The 18,264-nt window shown below is 33.0% G+C and overlaps 1 protein-coding gene across 2 annotated transcripts in view; it reads left to right on the top strand.

Annotated features, from left to right (window-relative positions):
* Positions 1–8,877: 8,877 nt before the first annotated feature.
* LOC119643740 overlaps positions 8,878–18,264 on the top strand; it is a 33,082-nt gene continuing 23,695 nt past the window's right edge. Inside the window, exons 1-3 of one of the 2 annotated variants that reach the window (XM_038043200.1) lie at positions 8,879–9,124; positions 16,654–17,004; positions 17,072–17,957. In XM_038043200.1, the coding sequence (XP_037899128.1) occupies positions 17,086–17,957 (872 nt within the window). In that variant the 5' untranslated portion in view covers positions 8,879–9,124; positions 16,654–17,004; positions 17,072–17,085. Of the gene's footprint in view, positions 9,125–16,653; positions 17,958–18,264 lie in introns of both variants that reach the window. The other variant, XM_038043199.1, reaches the window with a different exon arrangement.

Raw genomic sequence — 18,264 nt, forward strand, 5'->3', positions numbered from 1 at the left:
TCAGAATATAAGTATAAACGTTAATAAAGACTTTAAATTAATAAAGACTCAAACGAACCTTTAAATATTGGGTGGTATCACTACAGACGTAAGAAAGATTATTATTGCGAAGAAAATTCCCAAGTCACCATCTGCAATTGACCATTGTTTGTGCATCGCAAAGGAATTGAACATTCCCTTAAAAAATTTCCCGCTCTTTTGGTGTTAAACCTCCCTGGATTTTGAAAGACTGCTCTTTTGACATCTCACTGTCTATGCACAAGAAAGAAGATACTCCAAATTACGTCTTCAGGAATCTAATAGCTGAGAAAACCCAAGTATTGGACAATGCTGGTTGGAATCTTTTGTACACAGACGGCTCAAAATCTCCTGGTCTGCCTCCTGCTTGTGCGGTGGTAGATGCTACAGGACGGGTTCTTCTCAACCACATATTTCACGAAAGCACTTCAACTTTCACAACGGAAGCCAGAGCTATCCTTCACGCTGCCAACCTTGCCCATAAAAACAAACTCAAAACCGTCATTGTTACGGACAGTTTGTCTGTATTACAAGCTACCCGGAACCCTTCGACTTCGAGATGGAGCACCATCAACAAATTAAGGAATATAATATTCCCGACGGAAAATTAAAATGTTATGGGTACCAAGTCACATCGGTTTACTGGGAAATGAGCAGGCTGATCGAGCGGCAAAGTATGCTGCTTCTGCTCCTCTGATTGTGGATGATGATATGGAAAAGTTGGATCTTCAAAGATACATTGGAAGAAAAGTTATAGAGAAAATTGCAAGAGAAAATTTACAATACCATCATAAACACTACTCTTCCATTAACCCTCAATTAACTCCACTTTTATATCCAACAAATGTTGAGAAAACCAAGGTTCAAACATTTTCGAGGATTCGCCTTGGTCATACAATTGCAACTCGCCAATGGATCTTAAAGAGGACTTCCTCCCCAATCTGCAGTTGTGGACAAACTCTCACTATAACGCACATTCTCTGCGACTGCCTTAACTTTTCCTTGGCTATTGCATTTGGAACGATTAACCTTTTGGACATTCTAAAATCAGCTTCAGAATCGAATATCAATTCTATATATTACCTTATTAATACTACTAAGCTCATTATCTAATGTACATTTATTTAAATTAGAGCCGATAGCCTGTGTTGCTAGTGCTCAATGTCTTTTTTTTTAGTCTAAAAATGTATTTCATTAGTCTAAAATTATAATAATAATAATAAATTCGCGTTATATTTTTCACAATTGAGTTACTTTATATCGATTTTATGGATATAAAAGTGGAATTCCGCGAGTTAAGCAAAGAATAGAAATGTAACGTATTTTTTACGTAATTCAGTTTCATTGTTCAAAGTGTAGTTTATTTTCTATAATATATCAATTGAATTAAAATGTGGAAACACGAAATAAATTAACTCTATCAAAAATTTTTTGATGGTGTTTATTGTACTTGTCACTAGCTTTTTTAGTTCTAGAACCAATCTACTATTTTTGCATTTAACCAGTATCTTTCTTTACACTAATTTTACACGAAATTATAATATTATAAGAATCAATATGATAGTGTAATGGAGCGAATTATGTTTTCTAATAATATTTATATGCATATTATTATGATTTTTTATTGATAAATTATGCCATTCCAATCTATATTTACCATACCGTTTATCTTCACACACTCGTGGGGACATTTCTACCTGCATCATATGAATCATCGCAGATATGTAGAAAACACTGCACAAACCTAATGGAGTTTACAGGAAAAGATAAAAGTTTGAAAATGAGACATGCGTGAAAGAACTTGTATAAATAACAGGTGATTGCAAAAATTTTGATTACTTTTTAACTTGAAAAAAGCATTTATTGAAAAAAATTTGTACAATATATATTAATCAAAATAGTCTCCATCATTTTTTATTTTTATATTTTCGGCAACACGGCGATATCTTGTCGAAAGAACTTATATTAGTTTGGCAGCCATCCACCAACGGATCCATTTTCGCACTTCTTCCATATTGCGGACCCGCGTAACACCCAAGCCATGCTGTACCGATTTGAACAAGTGGTAATCAGGAGTCGCAACCCTTACAACACGTGCCCAAAGAATGACATTTTCAAGCAATTCGTGTCGCCACTTTTAAACCGTTGAATCCAAAAAAAAAAAACCGTTGAGATATGATGGAGCGGCATCACTGCGGCAAGACTGTCAATGTGTTTTGTGGGATTCGGCAGCAGATGTCTTCAAATAAACAACAAAAATAATGAATTTGGAAGAAGAATTTTTAGCGCTCTATGACTAGCGTCGGCATACGCTGAACAAATCAATAATATTAAATGAAAAGCTGTTATTTTATGTAGACAAAGGTCAAAACCATCGAATTCAACTTTATATACGCTGGTATTTCTCATTTCTTTACCATTTTTGCCCGTAAGTGCTGCTGATGAAAATTTCTACAAACACCTAATGCATGTTTAATATTTATTTTAAACATGCTTATATAAGTGTGCCGACTGGATTCGCTCACGAAATCGTTTGTTTGCATGTATATCGCGCTGTATGTACAATAGAGTGATAGGAGGACTCTTACGTATGAATGCATATGTATTGCGTATGAAAATGTAGACAATGCAAAGCAATACGTACATGGCAAACATGCGTACGACTTACTATAGAATAGGTGAGCTCATATGACGTATTGCATACAAATATGAATAAATATTATTGAAGATATATAAGTGTTTTTGAAGTAAAGATATAAGTATAGTCTCTCAATACATGTGAAATTGGTTCATTCAAGATATTTATATGTATATTGTAACGTCCGCGTACAATTATGCCATTATGCAAAAAAAAAAAAAAGAAAAAAACCATCTAGTCATCTATCTTGCAAAATGACTCTATTATCCAAGAGAGAACTATGAAAAGAGGGAAATTCCAGAGTCCGTCTGTGTGATTTGAGCATATTATTTTTTTTTGTTTGTTTTTGAAGTTCTGAGCAGTTTTGGTGTAGTACTTTCTCGTGTTAATGTCTCGCTCAACGGTATTTAAGAGAAAAGAAGGGAAGAAATTAAACACGACCAAAAGAGAAAAAGGGGGGTCATAGTGAAATACACAACAATGCAGTAGACAGTTCTGGTTTTGATATTTTGTGTTCGAAAAACAGGAGAGTCTAGAGAGAGTCTAAAAAAACCAACGCGTTAAGAGAGACGTTACAGAACTTAGAGGTTTTTGTTCTTAGTATCGGACAAAATGCACAAAAGTGTTAATAGTAAAGCAAAGTATTAAAGAAAACTAGAAAAAGAAAAAAAAAAAAGAAAAAAACCAAAACGAAGAAATGCTTATAAACACAGTACAACGATACAAAAATTTTATAAAATACTTTATGAGAAATGTGAAAAAGGATATATACATATGTTTGGATATAAATGCAAATGTTAGATCTTTTTACCGTTGAGTCATTGAATAAATTAATTATGTACATGATGAAAGGAATAAATAAAAGATATATATATAGAGAAATTAAATATACATACACATGTTTGCAACTAGCGGCAATAAGTGGACTTTTTCTTTCTTATAAAAAAAGAAAGAAAAAAAGAAACTGTTAAGCTTTCGAACGGTAAAGTATGGCAAGGCCGAGAACGGATGCAAAATAAGAAAAAGAAGGCGCAATGAAGAAACAATTTCTATGCGAAAAGCAAATAAGATCACGCATAATAGATGGAAATATACAAAACTTTATATATTTGAAAAGTAAAAATAATAAGGACGTGCGACCACTAAAAATTAAGATTCGAGCAAATAACATTGTTTTCAGTTTTCAATGTCCAGCTTTTGAATAAATTGCTACAACTCTGCTTTCAGAAATTTATTTTAGAAAAAAAAAACAAAAAAATTGAACAATTTTTGAGGGAAATTAATTGGCGCCTGCTTGTGTGCATTGGGAAAGAAAAAAACAGGGAAATCTGCAAAAACAAAAGGGAAAAGTAAATGTGGCACCATTTCATTTACACCGTGTGCGACGCTTACGTCACCATGACACACTTCATGGCAAACAACTCTCAACGGCAATTCACTGCACCAATCGCTCACTTAACGTACACGAGGGTGCAAATAGCAGATAAAACTGTTGTAACATTAGTCATAAACATCATCGCCACCACAATAATAATCGTGTTAGGAGCAAGAAATACAAATAGAATGTAGAACGCTAACGAGTGCAGAGGTTTGACTAATTTACACCTGCCTACTATAACTAATTTGTGGTCCGATTTGTGCGTTCCAGATAAGAGGAGGAGAGCTGCACCGATGGCGGAAACGAACATCCAATTTTTGCCTTACTGTAGTCCGCCAGCCGAATAGCCAGCTTCATATCTCTATGTTGAAGCGTGAGATAAGTCATTGTTTTAATTTTTATTTTTCTTCTTTTTAGTTGTGGTCAAATATATATGTAAATAACGAAAAAAAAGAGAAGGAAAAAACAATAATAATATGATAAAAATATATATGTTTAAAAAAGACTTTAAGAGTATAACGCAATCTTTACACTCCATAACGCACATAATATAAATATAAACAAAAAAAAGGAAAGTAAGCATTATAGGTGCTGCTGCGGCGGAGTATGGGTGAGTGTGCGTGCGGGCGAGGTTAGGGGACAGGGAATATGCACTGACGGACTAGGAAAGGACCAACGAACCGCGAACAGTGCAGACAACGGGCCTCACAGACGAATTTAATCGTGCGCCTAGTCGAACCGCGCGAACACATTAAAAAATGAAACATTACTTTATTTTTTTATTTTTGTCATACGGCAAGTCGTAGAAATTTCGCAAGGCTCTACCGCGAAGGAGCTAGGCCAGTGTATATATTATTATAATGTTAAATCCATGTGGATGGCAAAATGAGGTTTCGTTGATTTTGCACGTCACATCTTTTATAATCATTTGTATTGTTGGTGTCGCTTGTATTTTGATTTTTACTGGTCCAACACTATCCGCTTCGAAATTGTTTTCGTAGTGCTTATTTTCATTGTTCAACTTGCAAATATCTAAGCAAGTCTTTCTTCCGTCTTCGCCCCTCGAAAAATAAAATAACCTTATACCGAGTCAGGCCAGCAATTTCGTACGCAGCATTGTCGGTTTTTTTTCTCAAAGGGACCCACGCTTCTATGGACCACACTTCCCTCTCGAATTAAGTAGAGAGATTGCGAAAATCTTTTCTTTGAATACATAAACCTAGGCAAAACTTTAAACTTTAGCTAGCGTGTTGTAAGATATCCCTCTTCGAAATGAATACGTGGTGTAAGGACTTCAGCAGGACTTTTGCGTTCCAGCGGATATTTTCTAGCCATTTTTGCTTCATTTCATCATTTTTTGGAAATTGAAAATATCTAATTTTGTATCTCAAATTTTGCTGACTACATTTTTTCTTTTGGGTTTCCTACAATTAATGTTTAACAATTCTTATGTTTTCGGCCTAATTCTTCATTTTACAGAAATTTTCTTGTTTTTTATATATAAATATTCAACTCTTATTTAATGCATGGCGCCAAGCAATTTATATGTACTTGCCTTACTTTACTTAAGAGTATATATGATATATTTTAAATGAGAAGACCCTTGAAAATAGCAGCGAATGCATATTATTTTCAATCTTTTCTTTTGTGATGACAATTTATAAATTCTTTTTTAATTTTTTTAAAACCATATGTTGGCAACAGATTAAAAAATTAGAAAATTCCGTTTTTTAAAGACCTTCATTTAAATGTAGGAATTATATTATAGTTATTTTGAGGACCACATAATATTTAATTCAAAAACATAACCATTATTGTAGAATATAAATAGTATAATAATTGTACAATATAAATAGAAAGTTAGATATCATATGTCAAATACATGTGTAACCCAACAAAATTACTACATGTATAAGTAATAAGCAAATTAAATAAAAATACATATAATAAATTACTACATAGCTTATTTAATAGTAAAAAATGTCTTTAAATTTCTTAATATGAAAATTTTCATTAAAATTTGTGTAAGTATTTGGCAAACATAAAATTTGTAATTCTTCAATGGCAAATAAACGATGAAAAGAAATCATGTGACACATATATTCTCTTGGGTTTTTTCGAACATACATACTTATATGTACATCGTGATGCATATTCACTTAAAAATGCAGAATTCTTTATGCTTCCGCTTTGCAAACGCTTGAAAGAATACGACGTCATATTAGGAAACCATTAATAGAATCTGTGCCCACACAAATCATGAGGATGAGAGAGCAAGTTGTCAAATTGCTAGTAATTAAGGCGTTGCAACTGTTACTCATAATAGATACACAAGAAGGCCGCACTAATCTTCTAGTTTGAACTTTTGAAAAAAATGTCGGACTATTGGTATATTTCGTTGTCCCCGGCATCATCAAAAATTATACCCGAATATAAATGATTGTTTTTCATGCAGACGCATAGATGCATGCATATACGCAAACACTCAAACCAGTCGGCGTTTAATTATGCTATTGCAACATCTTAAGAGAACCCACAATGAAGCGGGGCTTGATTGCCAGGTATAAGAATTAAAGATGAATAGATTGAAAGCAATGAATACGAATACGACGAAGACGCTCTGGATGAAAAAGTTCTTAATTTTATTCAAAGCTTTACGTAAATTAGCAAATCATATCGATTACATATAACATGTTAACAAATTAAGCAAAAAGGCGAACACGTACAAACTTTCTTGCACTAAATAACAATAAATTTACACGAATATAGAAGAGATGGAATTTTTCCATAAAAAGGATTTCTTTTGTTGGATGATATACCTTTTTTTGATTGAATTGATAAATGACAAACGAAAAGTACGTAAATGTTTGCATCTCATGGAATTTGTGATATCACCAACGTAATGCGGAATATGCGTTATTAATTATCGTTAGGGGCGATTGTAATAGTGATTTCTTCTCAGGACAAAAAACGCGTGTTCCTTTAGTTTCTTATTTCTATTCCTTACTACTGGGAATTTACTCACGCAAGTTACTCTTCAGCAGCAAATCAAAAGTACATGGGTCCATTCTCATAGTTTTGTAACATTTATCATGGTTTTACAACCAGATATTTTTAAATTCAAGCAATTGATTTACTTTGATAAACTTGTTATTCAAAAGCTTTATTCATTTTTACATTTATTTTGCTATTGTTGTTTTTCATATATTGGTGATTTATATTCATGTTGATATTCTTTATTATTAACATATCAAATCCCAACGTAGCTGTTTACATATAGACAAATTTTCTTATTCTCACCTATCCAATTATATGTTAAGGAAATTATTCTACTTTAACTCCAATTTTTCTACCGAATATCAGGTTTTCATAACAAAATTTTTAACCTAACCTACGATATAATGTAACCATTTAGCGTATAATCAAAATAACAGGAATCAAAATACAAAATAGTATATATAGGAAATTAAAAATTAACTTTCGATCTTTCTTTTCTTTCTTATTTTCTTTAAAGAAAATGTTATATAACTCCCCCTTGCCGGATACATTATATAATAAAGCCGATGGCATTTAGGAAGATAACACAATCAAGCTTGAAGTTTTAATCACATGGTGCTTGATTGCTTTCTTAAGTGTGGGAATTGTATTCGTTAGGTTATGCAAGTTATTGCACATGAAATTAGAAATTTCAGGTTCTGACGTCTATTCCCCATTTATGCTGTTCACAATTGTATAACTCATGTGTTATTTATTTCAAGTAAAACTCGTAAGTCTTGATAACTTCAATAAAGAACAGGACATATTGAAGTTTTGGGTCGATTCAAGCAAAATCTTTAATGAGAAAAGATTCTTAGTCAGAAATCCTTACCACTACACAATACCTTGACAGTATAGTTATTCGGAAGTTATTATAATGAAAATCTGTTGTAAAAATGACTATTTAAGACTAATTTTTGTTAGACACACAATCTAAATTAGAATTTTGAGAAATTAATAAGGTCAAAGAATGTTTTATATTAATTTTCTTATTTCGACTCTCCGAACCATATGGCTGAAACACAATGAAGTTTCGCTTATATTGTCACAAATTAAGTAAACAAATAGTTGACGCAATGAAAGCTGCATTTGTTTGCCCTGCAACATTATTTTAGAAGAGAAAATAAACATGTTTATATATAGTAATAATCATTTTGAAGTTGAATAATAGAAGCAAGAATGAAAATGTAGTTTATGACCTTTCAAAAACACTTTAGCAAATGCAGTTTATATCGAAAATTTATCGTTTTTATTGCCTTCTTAAATTTTCTTTAAAATAATGCATGGTAAAAATTGAAATTGCACACAATATAATAAGCAAAAGGGGTTAAACCAACGGAATATGATATATAATATGAGATAAACAACTTACAAATTTGAAATAAGTTTTCCTATTTGTTCTCCTACATTTTTCTTCCTCTTGTTTAATTTCTACGTGTACATACACCACCATATGATTTTCCAAATCCCTCATAGACCTCATTGTAAGAACTTGAACCATTTCTGGAGATGCGCCGCTTCAATGAGTCCGCTTACATTATTTTCCGTTTGTGCTATTTTTATTTACAGACCCAAAAACGAAGTGAAGTTTCAATATGTCACTGCTTCTAATCTACAAATTCCTACAACTCATTGTAAAAAGTTGGCAAAGTTTTATACCTATTCCGGAAAACGTAATTTAGCTTGGCAATCCTTAAGGAATTTTCTGCGCTCTAAAATTATAAAAATTTGGCAACATGATTAATTTGTATACATGTTAGGGGCAGCCATTTTGTAAACTATTTTTGTGTTTTTGTGTTACAAAAACGGCACATCTTAAGCACGATCTATAAATTAAAGAAAAAAGGTGTAATTTAAAGAACTGCGAGAATTTCTTAATTTCTATATTAACAAATTATACGTGTGCTTAACTAATTTCGGGCTCTTAGACTAATTTGATAGCTTGGTCATTGTTTTGGATTACGTTTTTTACAGCGTGATTTTTAAAATTGTAATAAAGAGGAAAATGAGAGAAAGTCAAAATATGTATTGTTGTTAAAAGTAGAGTAAACAAAGTGAGTTTAACTAAGAAATTAATAATTCTACTTTTTGTCTCTTTTTCATTTTAACAATTTAAATTTTTGATATCTCAACATGGCTCATCCATTCCACATATGTGTTCTATTTCTTGAAAAGGTACATGTATTTTTAGAAAATAGTGCATCCTTCACATATCAACTTTTTTTTTTTTTTGGTATGTCGAATGGAGATGGACTAAGCCAATAGATTTGTGGCTTATATGTCCAGATATCAACTTTAACTAACTACGCGAATCGTAAATTAAAAATATGATAATAGTGCGCTTCAAATTTGTCAAATTGTGATATAGTTTCACGCTCTCTAATCACTTATTTTGTAATCAAAAAAAAAAAAAAAAATACAGGCGTAATTTGACAATTGGTGTTTACCTTTAGGTGATATTGGAATTATCTATGAGCGATGAATATTTCAACAAAGTTATTGTTAATTGAACTGTTTGCTCATTTTCAAGTGTGAGTAAAATAAGCCAAAATACATACATACGTTAGGTACAATTTGCTGTCTTGTTACGTATACGTACAAGTTTTGATAACAGGCACCAAGCGACTACCGTTCGCATAAGTCCATAACTGCAAATATTTTTATTTTGTGAAACATGATATAATTTTCCTTGTATTCCTAACATAGAAAAGTAACGCATCGTTCCGTGTACATTAATCAACGGAAACCGGCATAAACCACCTTAACACAAGTTTATTTTTACTCAATGCAAAGTTTCAATATTACGCGAGAAATACTTAAACATCGCAATCGCCTGATGATTTCTATTGAAATGCAATATTCCTCTGCTAGCTGAGCGCCAGAAGTTATATGTAATCGTATGCTATACTTATAATCTGAATATTCCATATCTAATACATAACACAGGATTTACTTTTATATGACATTAATTTAAGTTCCGGATACGATATATATAATATACCACGCTTACTTAAATATTTTGAAATTCATTTTATATACTATTTTGGCAATCAATGCAGCCGAAATTCACATGTGTCATTTCCGAGTAGACATTCTTCGTCTTTTATTAATGGGAGTACAGACACATTATTCCACTTTCAGCACGTATTCAATTACTCCGGTATATCGATGGTGTTTACAAATGGAGTCTTCAAATACACAATTCGTTCCCACTTTCGCATCACACTAATGCATTATCATATTTGGGATTTCAGTAACCTATAATATACAGGGCTAACTTTGCACATTGTCAAATCTTATTTGACTATACCCCTTTGTTTCAAGAATGTTGCGTCGTTGCAGCGTACCTTAGCAAGACAACAGAAGTCCCGTAAATTTCTTCAACAAGTTCGCCATACCGGATTATATTCTATAGGATTAATTACACAAAGTAGAGAAACAATTTGATTTAGCTTAAAAGTTGTTGATTCCTACTTTATGTACACAATAAGTCAGATTTATATTCGATCTCGTACTAATCTCTTGATATCAACTATTTGCGGAGAGTTCTTCAACTTATTGATGATTGTTTATATGTAGGTTAAACGAATCACACAGTTTCGGAAGAAACGTTTTAAACATTATAAAAAAGATTTCTTGTGAAGAATGTAAGAAAGGCAAGAAGATAATATCGAACATATAAGTTTTAAGAAAGCGTTCAAAATAGAGGGAGCAATGGGAAACCTTAGGTAGTCGAAAACATCCATTACAATTTTTTCGATCGTATTGGATAATCTGACAGGTAAAAGGAGCAATTATTGGTGCAAAGAATTTTAGCATAATTCTGCCACTTATAGAAAACTAATAAGTGGATTATAAGGTGCAGGCCTCGTAGTTTAGAGAAAACAAAACCTTTTTCAAACCTGAATTTAAGAACTTTTTTTCCATGTTTTTGCCACTGCCGTATTGATGGCTCCATTAATATTTGTTCTTTTGATCTTATTTGCAGCTTTACAGTAGAAATCTCTATTGAAGCTCGACGATTTTTTCAATAGCTTAACTTTTGCGGGCTTTCTTGGCGATTTTAGAACCTTTTAAAAAAGAAAACATCGACGCTACTTTTTAAGCGCAATTTTTCGAAAAATTCGAGGATTCGCAATTCTCGCAAGGCGGTCATTGTTTTTCTAAAGAAGCCACGCCTCTATTTTGTTTCTAAAAATCTAGAAAGCAGTAGTGTACCGTAAGATTTGTGCTTTTAAAAATGCAGTAACCCATATGTTAGTAAGCTGCATTTTTTTAAAGTAAACTTTTAAGCATGTATCGAGTGAACACAAAGTGATGTTATTCCTTTAACACAGTTTGTTAATAATAACTCTAACCTGTTAGCTTAAAAGAATTTTTTAGTATTCTAAGAGTTGTTTCGGTGGTAAGAATATAGTTCTTATTATTTTAAAGAAAATTACTTTCCAAAGAGCCACAATGTCCAGGGACACCAAATGTTTAAATCGCAAAAATTGACCGTGGATAGTATCTTAACCAAACTTCAAATAATCAGATGCTATATGCGGCAAATCCTCATTATCGAAAACAAAATCAAATGGTTTTGGTGTCAAGCTAATGGCTTGTATTTGGAGCTACGGGTTGTTAGTAGAAAATCAGATACAAGTCCGTTCCGCTTGACACGGTACTTGTTAAATAGGGTTTTGATACATCACGACACAAAATTTGCTAACGTAATAACATGCTTTCGATACAAAATGATTTTAAAAACTCGATTGTATGGTTTTATCATTTAGTTTATTTTATATGTAAAGATCAATAGACTAGCTGCAATATTCGATGAAAAATAATTTTGTGATGGTTACCATAATTTTTGAATATATTTTTAATTATTGTGTGACTTTGGATTTTTGGCCTTAAACAAAGTGGAAAGCACGTAGAGCTCCAATATTTTTTGATGATTTTAATTGATATAAGAAGATTATTAAATAATCACAATTTGGTCGTAGAGATCTTGCAAAGGCGTCCAATTTAAAATCCAATGCTCCCAGTGATTAACTTAATACTGGATACCGAATTTATTTGCTGAGTTTTTGCAATCGGCGTACATGTGTAACAATGTTACAAATGTAAATCTGGATATAAACAAAAGATTCCCGTACAATGACAATATAACTTTTAGTTTGCTTGATATTCATACTGTTGTGGGAACATGGTACTCGTGTATATCAAATTTAATACAAGCCGTAATGATGTGTCTAGATGTGCTGAGAATTTACATGCAGCATTAACGTAAATTATATAACGTGTCGATTAGTTCTGGAAGTGGAACAAGTCATTTATTTGTCCGATTTTCCAGGATGGTTGTAAAACGGATATTTCTAATTGCTGGGGCATTGCTATGCTAAGGTCCATTCTCAAACTATTTGAACAAAACTATTCCTAAGAAAAGAAGAAAATATATTATCAACTTGTTTGTGGGTTTGGGCTTTTCTTCTATGTGAAGGATGTTAAGAAGGTCGGATTACATTAAGGGAGACGCCTCCCAGTTTAGATTCGATGTAGATGATCATTTTGTAGGTGCGTCGAATTGTGACCTGCCAAATAATAGTAAACCTTAGACAAATCTGAATCTCCATGAGGCTCTCTCATTCTCTTATGTATCATGCCATGAGTTAAATGTGGTACTTCATAAAATTAAATGTGAATCAATCGGTTATGATGGATTTACTACTATCTTCATCAAACTTATATTTTCGTATAATGTTAAATTGTTAATGTTCCATGTTAATTCCATATTGGCTCAGTCGGTTTTCCCTTTGAACTGGAAGAAGGCAGGTGTGATGCCTATACCTAAAGTTAAAACTGTCCATTCTACTGATGATTTGAGACCTATTTCAATGCTGCCGGCTATTTCCAAAGTTGTATGGTTCTCACATGACGTCGCTGCTAGATTTGGATCTGTCGAAGACATTCAACAGAGTCAATCACCGGAGACTTATTATGAAGCTAACTGGGCAGTTTGGTTTTTCTAAATTGGCGTGTAGGCCGACTAGCTGGGATATCTCGATTTATTCGCATCAATGGAGTTCATTCTTCTACCTGACGGGTATACGCCGGGGTACTCCAATATTTTGTATTGTAGCCTTTGCTCTTCATGTTGTATGTTAATGACCTGCCTGGTCTTGTGCGTAGTAATTTTTGTAACCCATACTTCTTTGTGGATGACATATTTCTCCCATTTTGTAGAGAGAGTTGCGATTGGAAGGTGCTGCAGGAGATTATGAGAGTCTACGACAACTTTTGAATTGGTTTATGGATAATTCCTTACTGATTAACCCAACAAATGTTGAGAAAACCAAGGTCCAAACATTTTCGAGAATTCGCCTTGGTCATACAATTGCAACTCGCCAATGGATCTTGAAGAGGACTTCCTCCCCAATCTGCAGTTGTGGACAAACTCTCACTATAACGCACATTCTCTGCGACTGCCTTAACTTTTCCTTGGCTATTGCATTTGGAACGATTAACCTTTTGGTCATTCTAAAATCAGCTTCAGAATCGAATATCAATTCTATATATTACCTTATTAATACTACTAAGCTCATTATCTAATGTACATTTATTTAAATTAGAGCCAACAGCCTGTGTTGCTAGTGCTCAATGTCTTATTTTTTTAGTCAAGGAATTTATTTCATTAGTCTAAAATTATAATAATAATAATAATAAGCCGAAGAAATCTAGGGCTAAGCCTAAGGCTAAGGTACTGAAATTGTGGACTTACATAAGTGGTTAGGTATATATATTGATAATAACCTCACCTTTGCGAAACATATGGAATTCATTCATGGAAAGGCTGTGGGTACCTCACAGTCTATTTATTCCAATAGTACCTATTTACCGCAGTGGATTAAATACAGACTTGCCCATGCTCTATTGATGAAACAAGCTCTATATCGGCTGTAAGTGCTTGCTGGTACTACTGCAGGTAACTTTTTGAGGATTAGTCAAATTGTTAATTCTTTGGTACGCTATGTTTATGGTTTACGTGGCAGAGAGCATGTGCCTGAGTATGTTAAGGAGTTCTTGGGATATACTTTCGCAACATTTTCATTATGGTGTGGTTTTGTGCATTTTTATTCAGCAGTTAAATGTGGCCTGTCTCTTAATCTATGCTCTGAATTTATTTTTATGAATTCCATTGGAAATCCACAGGTCTCTACACCTTTGATTAGATGTAATTGAATTGAGACTTTATTTTGTGGTCTGTGTAGCGCTTTACTGGAACTACTTACCGCTAGACTAATGTATTTTTTCGCACATTGGAAACGCTTTTCGGGTTAAGCCTTTTAGGTATCTTACCACAGTTGTATAGTGGATAATATGTCATTCGCTTAATTTAGTGGAGGGTGTATTTTCCTAATACACTGGATTGTGAGAGTAGGTAACATGCTGTTACCTAAGATCTGTTAGCGATGCTCAAAAAAAAAAAGAAAAGAATAAATAAATAAATAGAAGAAAAAATAAGAAATGCTACCACAATGGGACTTATTGCTTAATCTTATTATCGAAACAATTTTCTATGGATTGGGACCCAAATAGCTTACGGCGAACTGTATGGGGCATTCTACTAATTTTAAATTGTAAAGTGTCAGCGGTAAACCGTAATTATTTTTAGTTTGTTATTGGATAAGTGGATTTATTAATTAATTCAAGCGATATGCACTTTATATGCTGCGTTTGTGCTTATTAAACTTTTATTCTCTTATGGCGAAGTTTACAATATTATTATTTGTATATACGTAGTATTAAATTTAAACTTAAGCGGTTCATTGCGAATTGTATATGCGTTAGCTGCAGTTAGTTCAATACATTAAATTGGCTCTTGAAGAGCTTTGTATTGTTTTCTGAATACATGTAAATGATTAAAATAAATAAATAAATCAATAATTAATGAAACCTTTAACGATGGAAAACAAACGGATATAACATACACTGATTTCCGCAAGTCTGCTGATAAGGTCAGTCACTAACTACATACGTCTAACTCAATTGGAGAACGTTGGCTTCAATGAACATTTTGTGAAATTGGTATGCTCTTATCTAACCCTGATAATCTGTTTAATAATGTATCATGGAAATAGCTCGTCATACACTCTCGATTTTTTCAAGATATTCATTTTGGTCCTGTTTTGTCTTCTTTATAAATGACTTAGTTGAAAACACTCTCGCTGACTCTCGCATGCATGCTGATAATGCTAAACGTATCTATAGGTCCAGCGATAGTCAACCCATCAGTATATTAACATGACTTTTCTTACTGAATTAACGCGTTTAATACATTATAAAAAATGAATTGTTATTAGTTATCCGCCTTAGTGGCCGAGTGGGCAAGAGTCTCGACTACAACTCAATGGCCGTGGGTTCAAATCTCAAGTCCGGTGGAGTTTTTAATAAAGCCAAAAGCCTTAGATATGCTAGTGCTTTAAGACTTTAGTCTTAGAATTTATTCTCTGATAATAATAATAATATGTTTAAAGTTTCTCAAACTTGTATGTTTACGGTTAAATTTTTGATGTGGGTAATGTTTGACTATATGATAACGAATAATATATAATTATTTATATATATTAAACTGTTCTGATCGACAACGCGATATGTTAATAAGTGTGATGGCAATGGTCATGCTACTTATACGCGTACGAATTGCCTTCGCAAAATCGAGGAAATGTACATCGCAGGGTATGTTTTTCATTTTATGACGAACTTGGTTTATCACATCTATAAGGGTAAAGACAATTTTATTCTTATTATTAAAAATTGGTTTAAAACCAATATTCTAGATGCACTGATATTGTGATATTTTAGAATGCTGATGCTGTCCCATCATACCCCAAGTGTCAGTTTTGATTTTAACGATGTAAAAGTGATGATTTTGATATCAATGACAAAAAACGGCCTGAAGAACCAAACAAGTTCAACAACAATGATTTACAAGACTTACGGGACAAAGTCAAACTCTCAAAAAACTTTCGAAGAGCTTAGCAATTGATGAATAAATTTTTCCTAGACGTTTACATGCGATGCGAACGATCCGAACGGAGGAAAAATTGGTACCTCGTAAATTGACTGAAAATGCTATATTAGCCAATTGTTGTAAGAGTCTCCCAGGGATAGACTCTTGCGGCTCGAGTAGGTAGTTCTGCCACCGCCAGTGTACTTATCAGACATGACGCCTTCCGTTTAGTACTTGTTTTAACATGGCTTGGCTGGCACGAGGCTCTGCAAAGTCGATGATTGGATCGTTCCTAAACCAATATAATTTCCTTTGAGACGATATCGCCATCTTGCAGGAAATATGGCAAAATTTTGTAGAAAATAATGGAAAATATTTAGATCAATGTATATTGCATCAATTTTTTGCAATTATAAATCCTCCTAGCATCAGAAATTGTGACCTTAGTAAGAGATTTCATATAAGACAATTGTTGCAGTTTCTAGCAGTTAAAAATATTCCAGAAATTAAAAAAAAATTTTAGTTTCTTATTTTTACATAGCAAGTGTTATTACATTGCTGAATTTAATATTTTTTTTCTATTTTTAGAATATTTGTGTCAACATCGATCATAGAAAAAATGAAGGTTACACTATTCCGTATCCTTTCCTGTTATTCCCTGCACCCGTCGCATATTAATACTAAGTTCTTCATTTACTCAATCATCATAAAGAATTTATTTACAGAATTTTACTTTACTTCGATTTGTTAACAAAACTGCAACGAGAAATAAAAATAATAAGGCTATCTTCATAAATGAATGAGTGTTCACTTAATCGTTTGTTGATGGAATCTACCTTGTGTTTTTATGAGAGAGACTGTAAGGAGAAAGTGTTGACATCTGCAATGGAGTTTCGCGGTGTTGGAAATGTAAATAAAATTTCCCGCGCCGCGATTTTGGTATGTAGTCCTAAAAGGTACGAAAGTGGTAATAGTGACAAATGTGAACTTAAAAGTCCGTATACAGCAGAAAATAACTATATGACCCAAGGTTTGAATCGGTGGCAGCAGCAAAGACGACGTTATTATGCTCGATTAAAAAGTAGACACGAAGAAGTTTGCTTGTATGCGAATACTGTCTGTGATGAATCTATTGCGAAAATGGCAAGAAAGCAATCATTTTCTTTCACAATTTTCAAAGGCATTTGGAGTTTTTGTTTCAATATTCTAAAAGATTTTATTATATCAACTAAATGCTTTGCCCGCGAGGAATCTGAAATCGAATATGCGATGTTGGACTGTCATATCACTTACGAACCACTTGATTTTGATGAAGCCAGAGATATAATAAGTAACAGAAGATGTAACGTGTTACGTGCTAAAATCGTAAATTGGAGGCGTTCAACATCACTGACGACGATGTGTAAAGCAAGGAATGCTTCACTGTGGTCATTTTTTCAATGCGTACAGAAAATTCACAAATTACTACACTTGATGCTATTAATGTTACTCATGTTAACTCAAGTTGTGCGTGGGACACACGCTAGTTTATTAGACACAAATTTTACGAGGAGCGATTTAGCGTTGTTGGCTCCAGATAGTACAAGTGATTTAATATCATACAGTAGAAATTACAGTAACAGTAATAAACCAAAAATTAAAGTATATTCTGACGACATTAATTCTCACTTGAATGGGAGTTTGAGTTCCTTTTCGTCACACAAGGGTACGATTGTGTCGCCGGTGTCTGGCAGCGTATATTTGGAAAAATTGGACAGCCTAGAACGAAGTTTAGCTGCTGTATTAATTAAGGTTGCTTATGGTACAACCTCAACTACAAAACGAAGTATTCCAGACAATAGCAACGTACCAAGTTTAACTACTATTGCAACACCGTTATTAACAACTCTCAGGTAATTCGTTTGTAAACTTTATGCCCTATATTATATACCGTTGAACAAAAAAAAATTGAAAACAAATCGGGACAAGTTTTGGGGGATGATTATTTAGGATTAAGGAGGTTTTAAACCTTAATTTTCGTAGCATATAGTGGATAAGGTATCAGTAAATACAATCTACACGCAACATATATGCAAGTGGCCATGCAGAATTTCACTTGTAAAGCTCCTTCATATAAAAACTGTAACAAAAAAAAAAAAAAAAAAAAAATTGTTTTAATTGTTGCTAATTCAAGATGAACCATTTCTGCCTTCGAATCAT

The sequence above is a fragment of the Glossina fuscipes genome, unplaced genomic scaffold (genome assembly GCF_014805625.2).
Source record: "Glossina fuscipes isolate IAEA_lab_2018 unplaced genomic scaffold, Yale_Gfus_2 61594, whole genome shotgun sequence".
In the NCBI taxonomy this organism is placed as follows: Eukaryota; Metazoa; Arthropoda; class Insecta; order Diptera; family Glossinidae; genus Glossina; species Glossina fuscipes.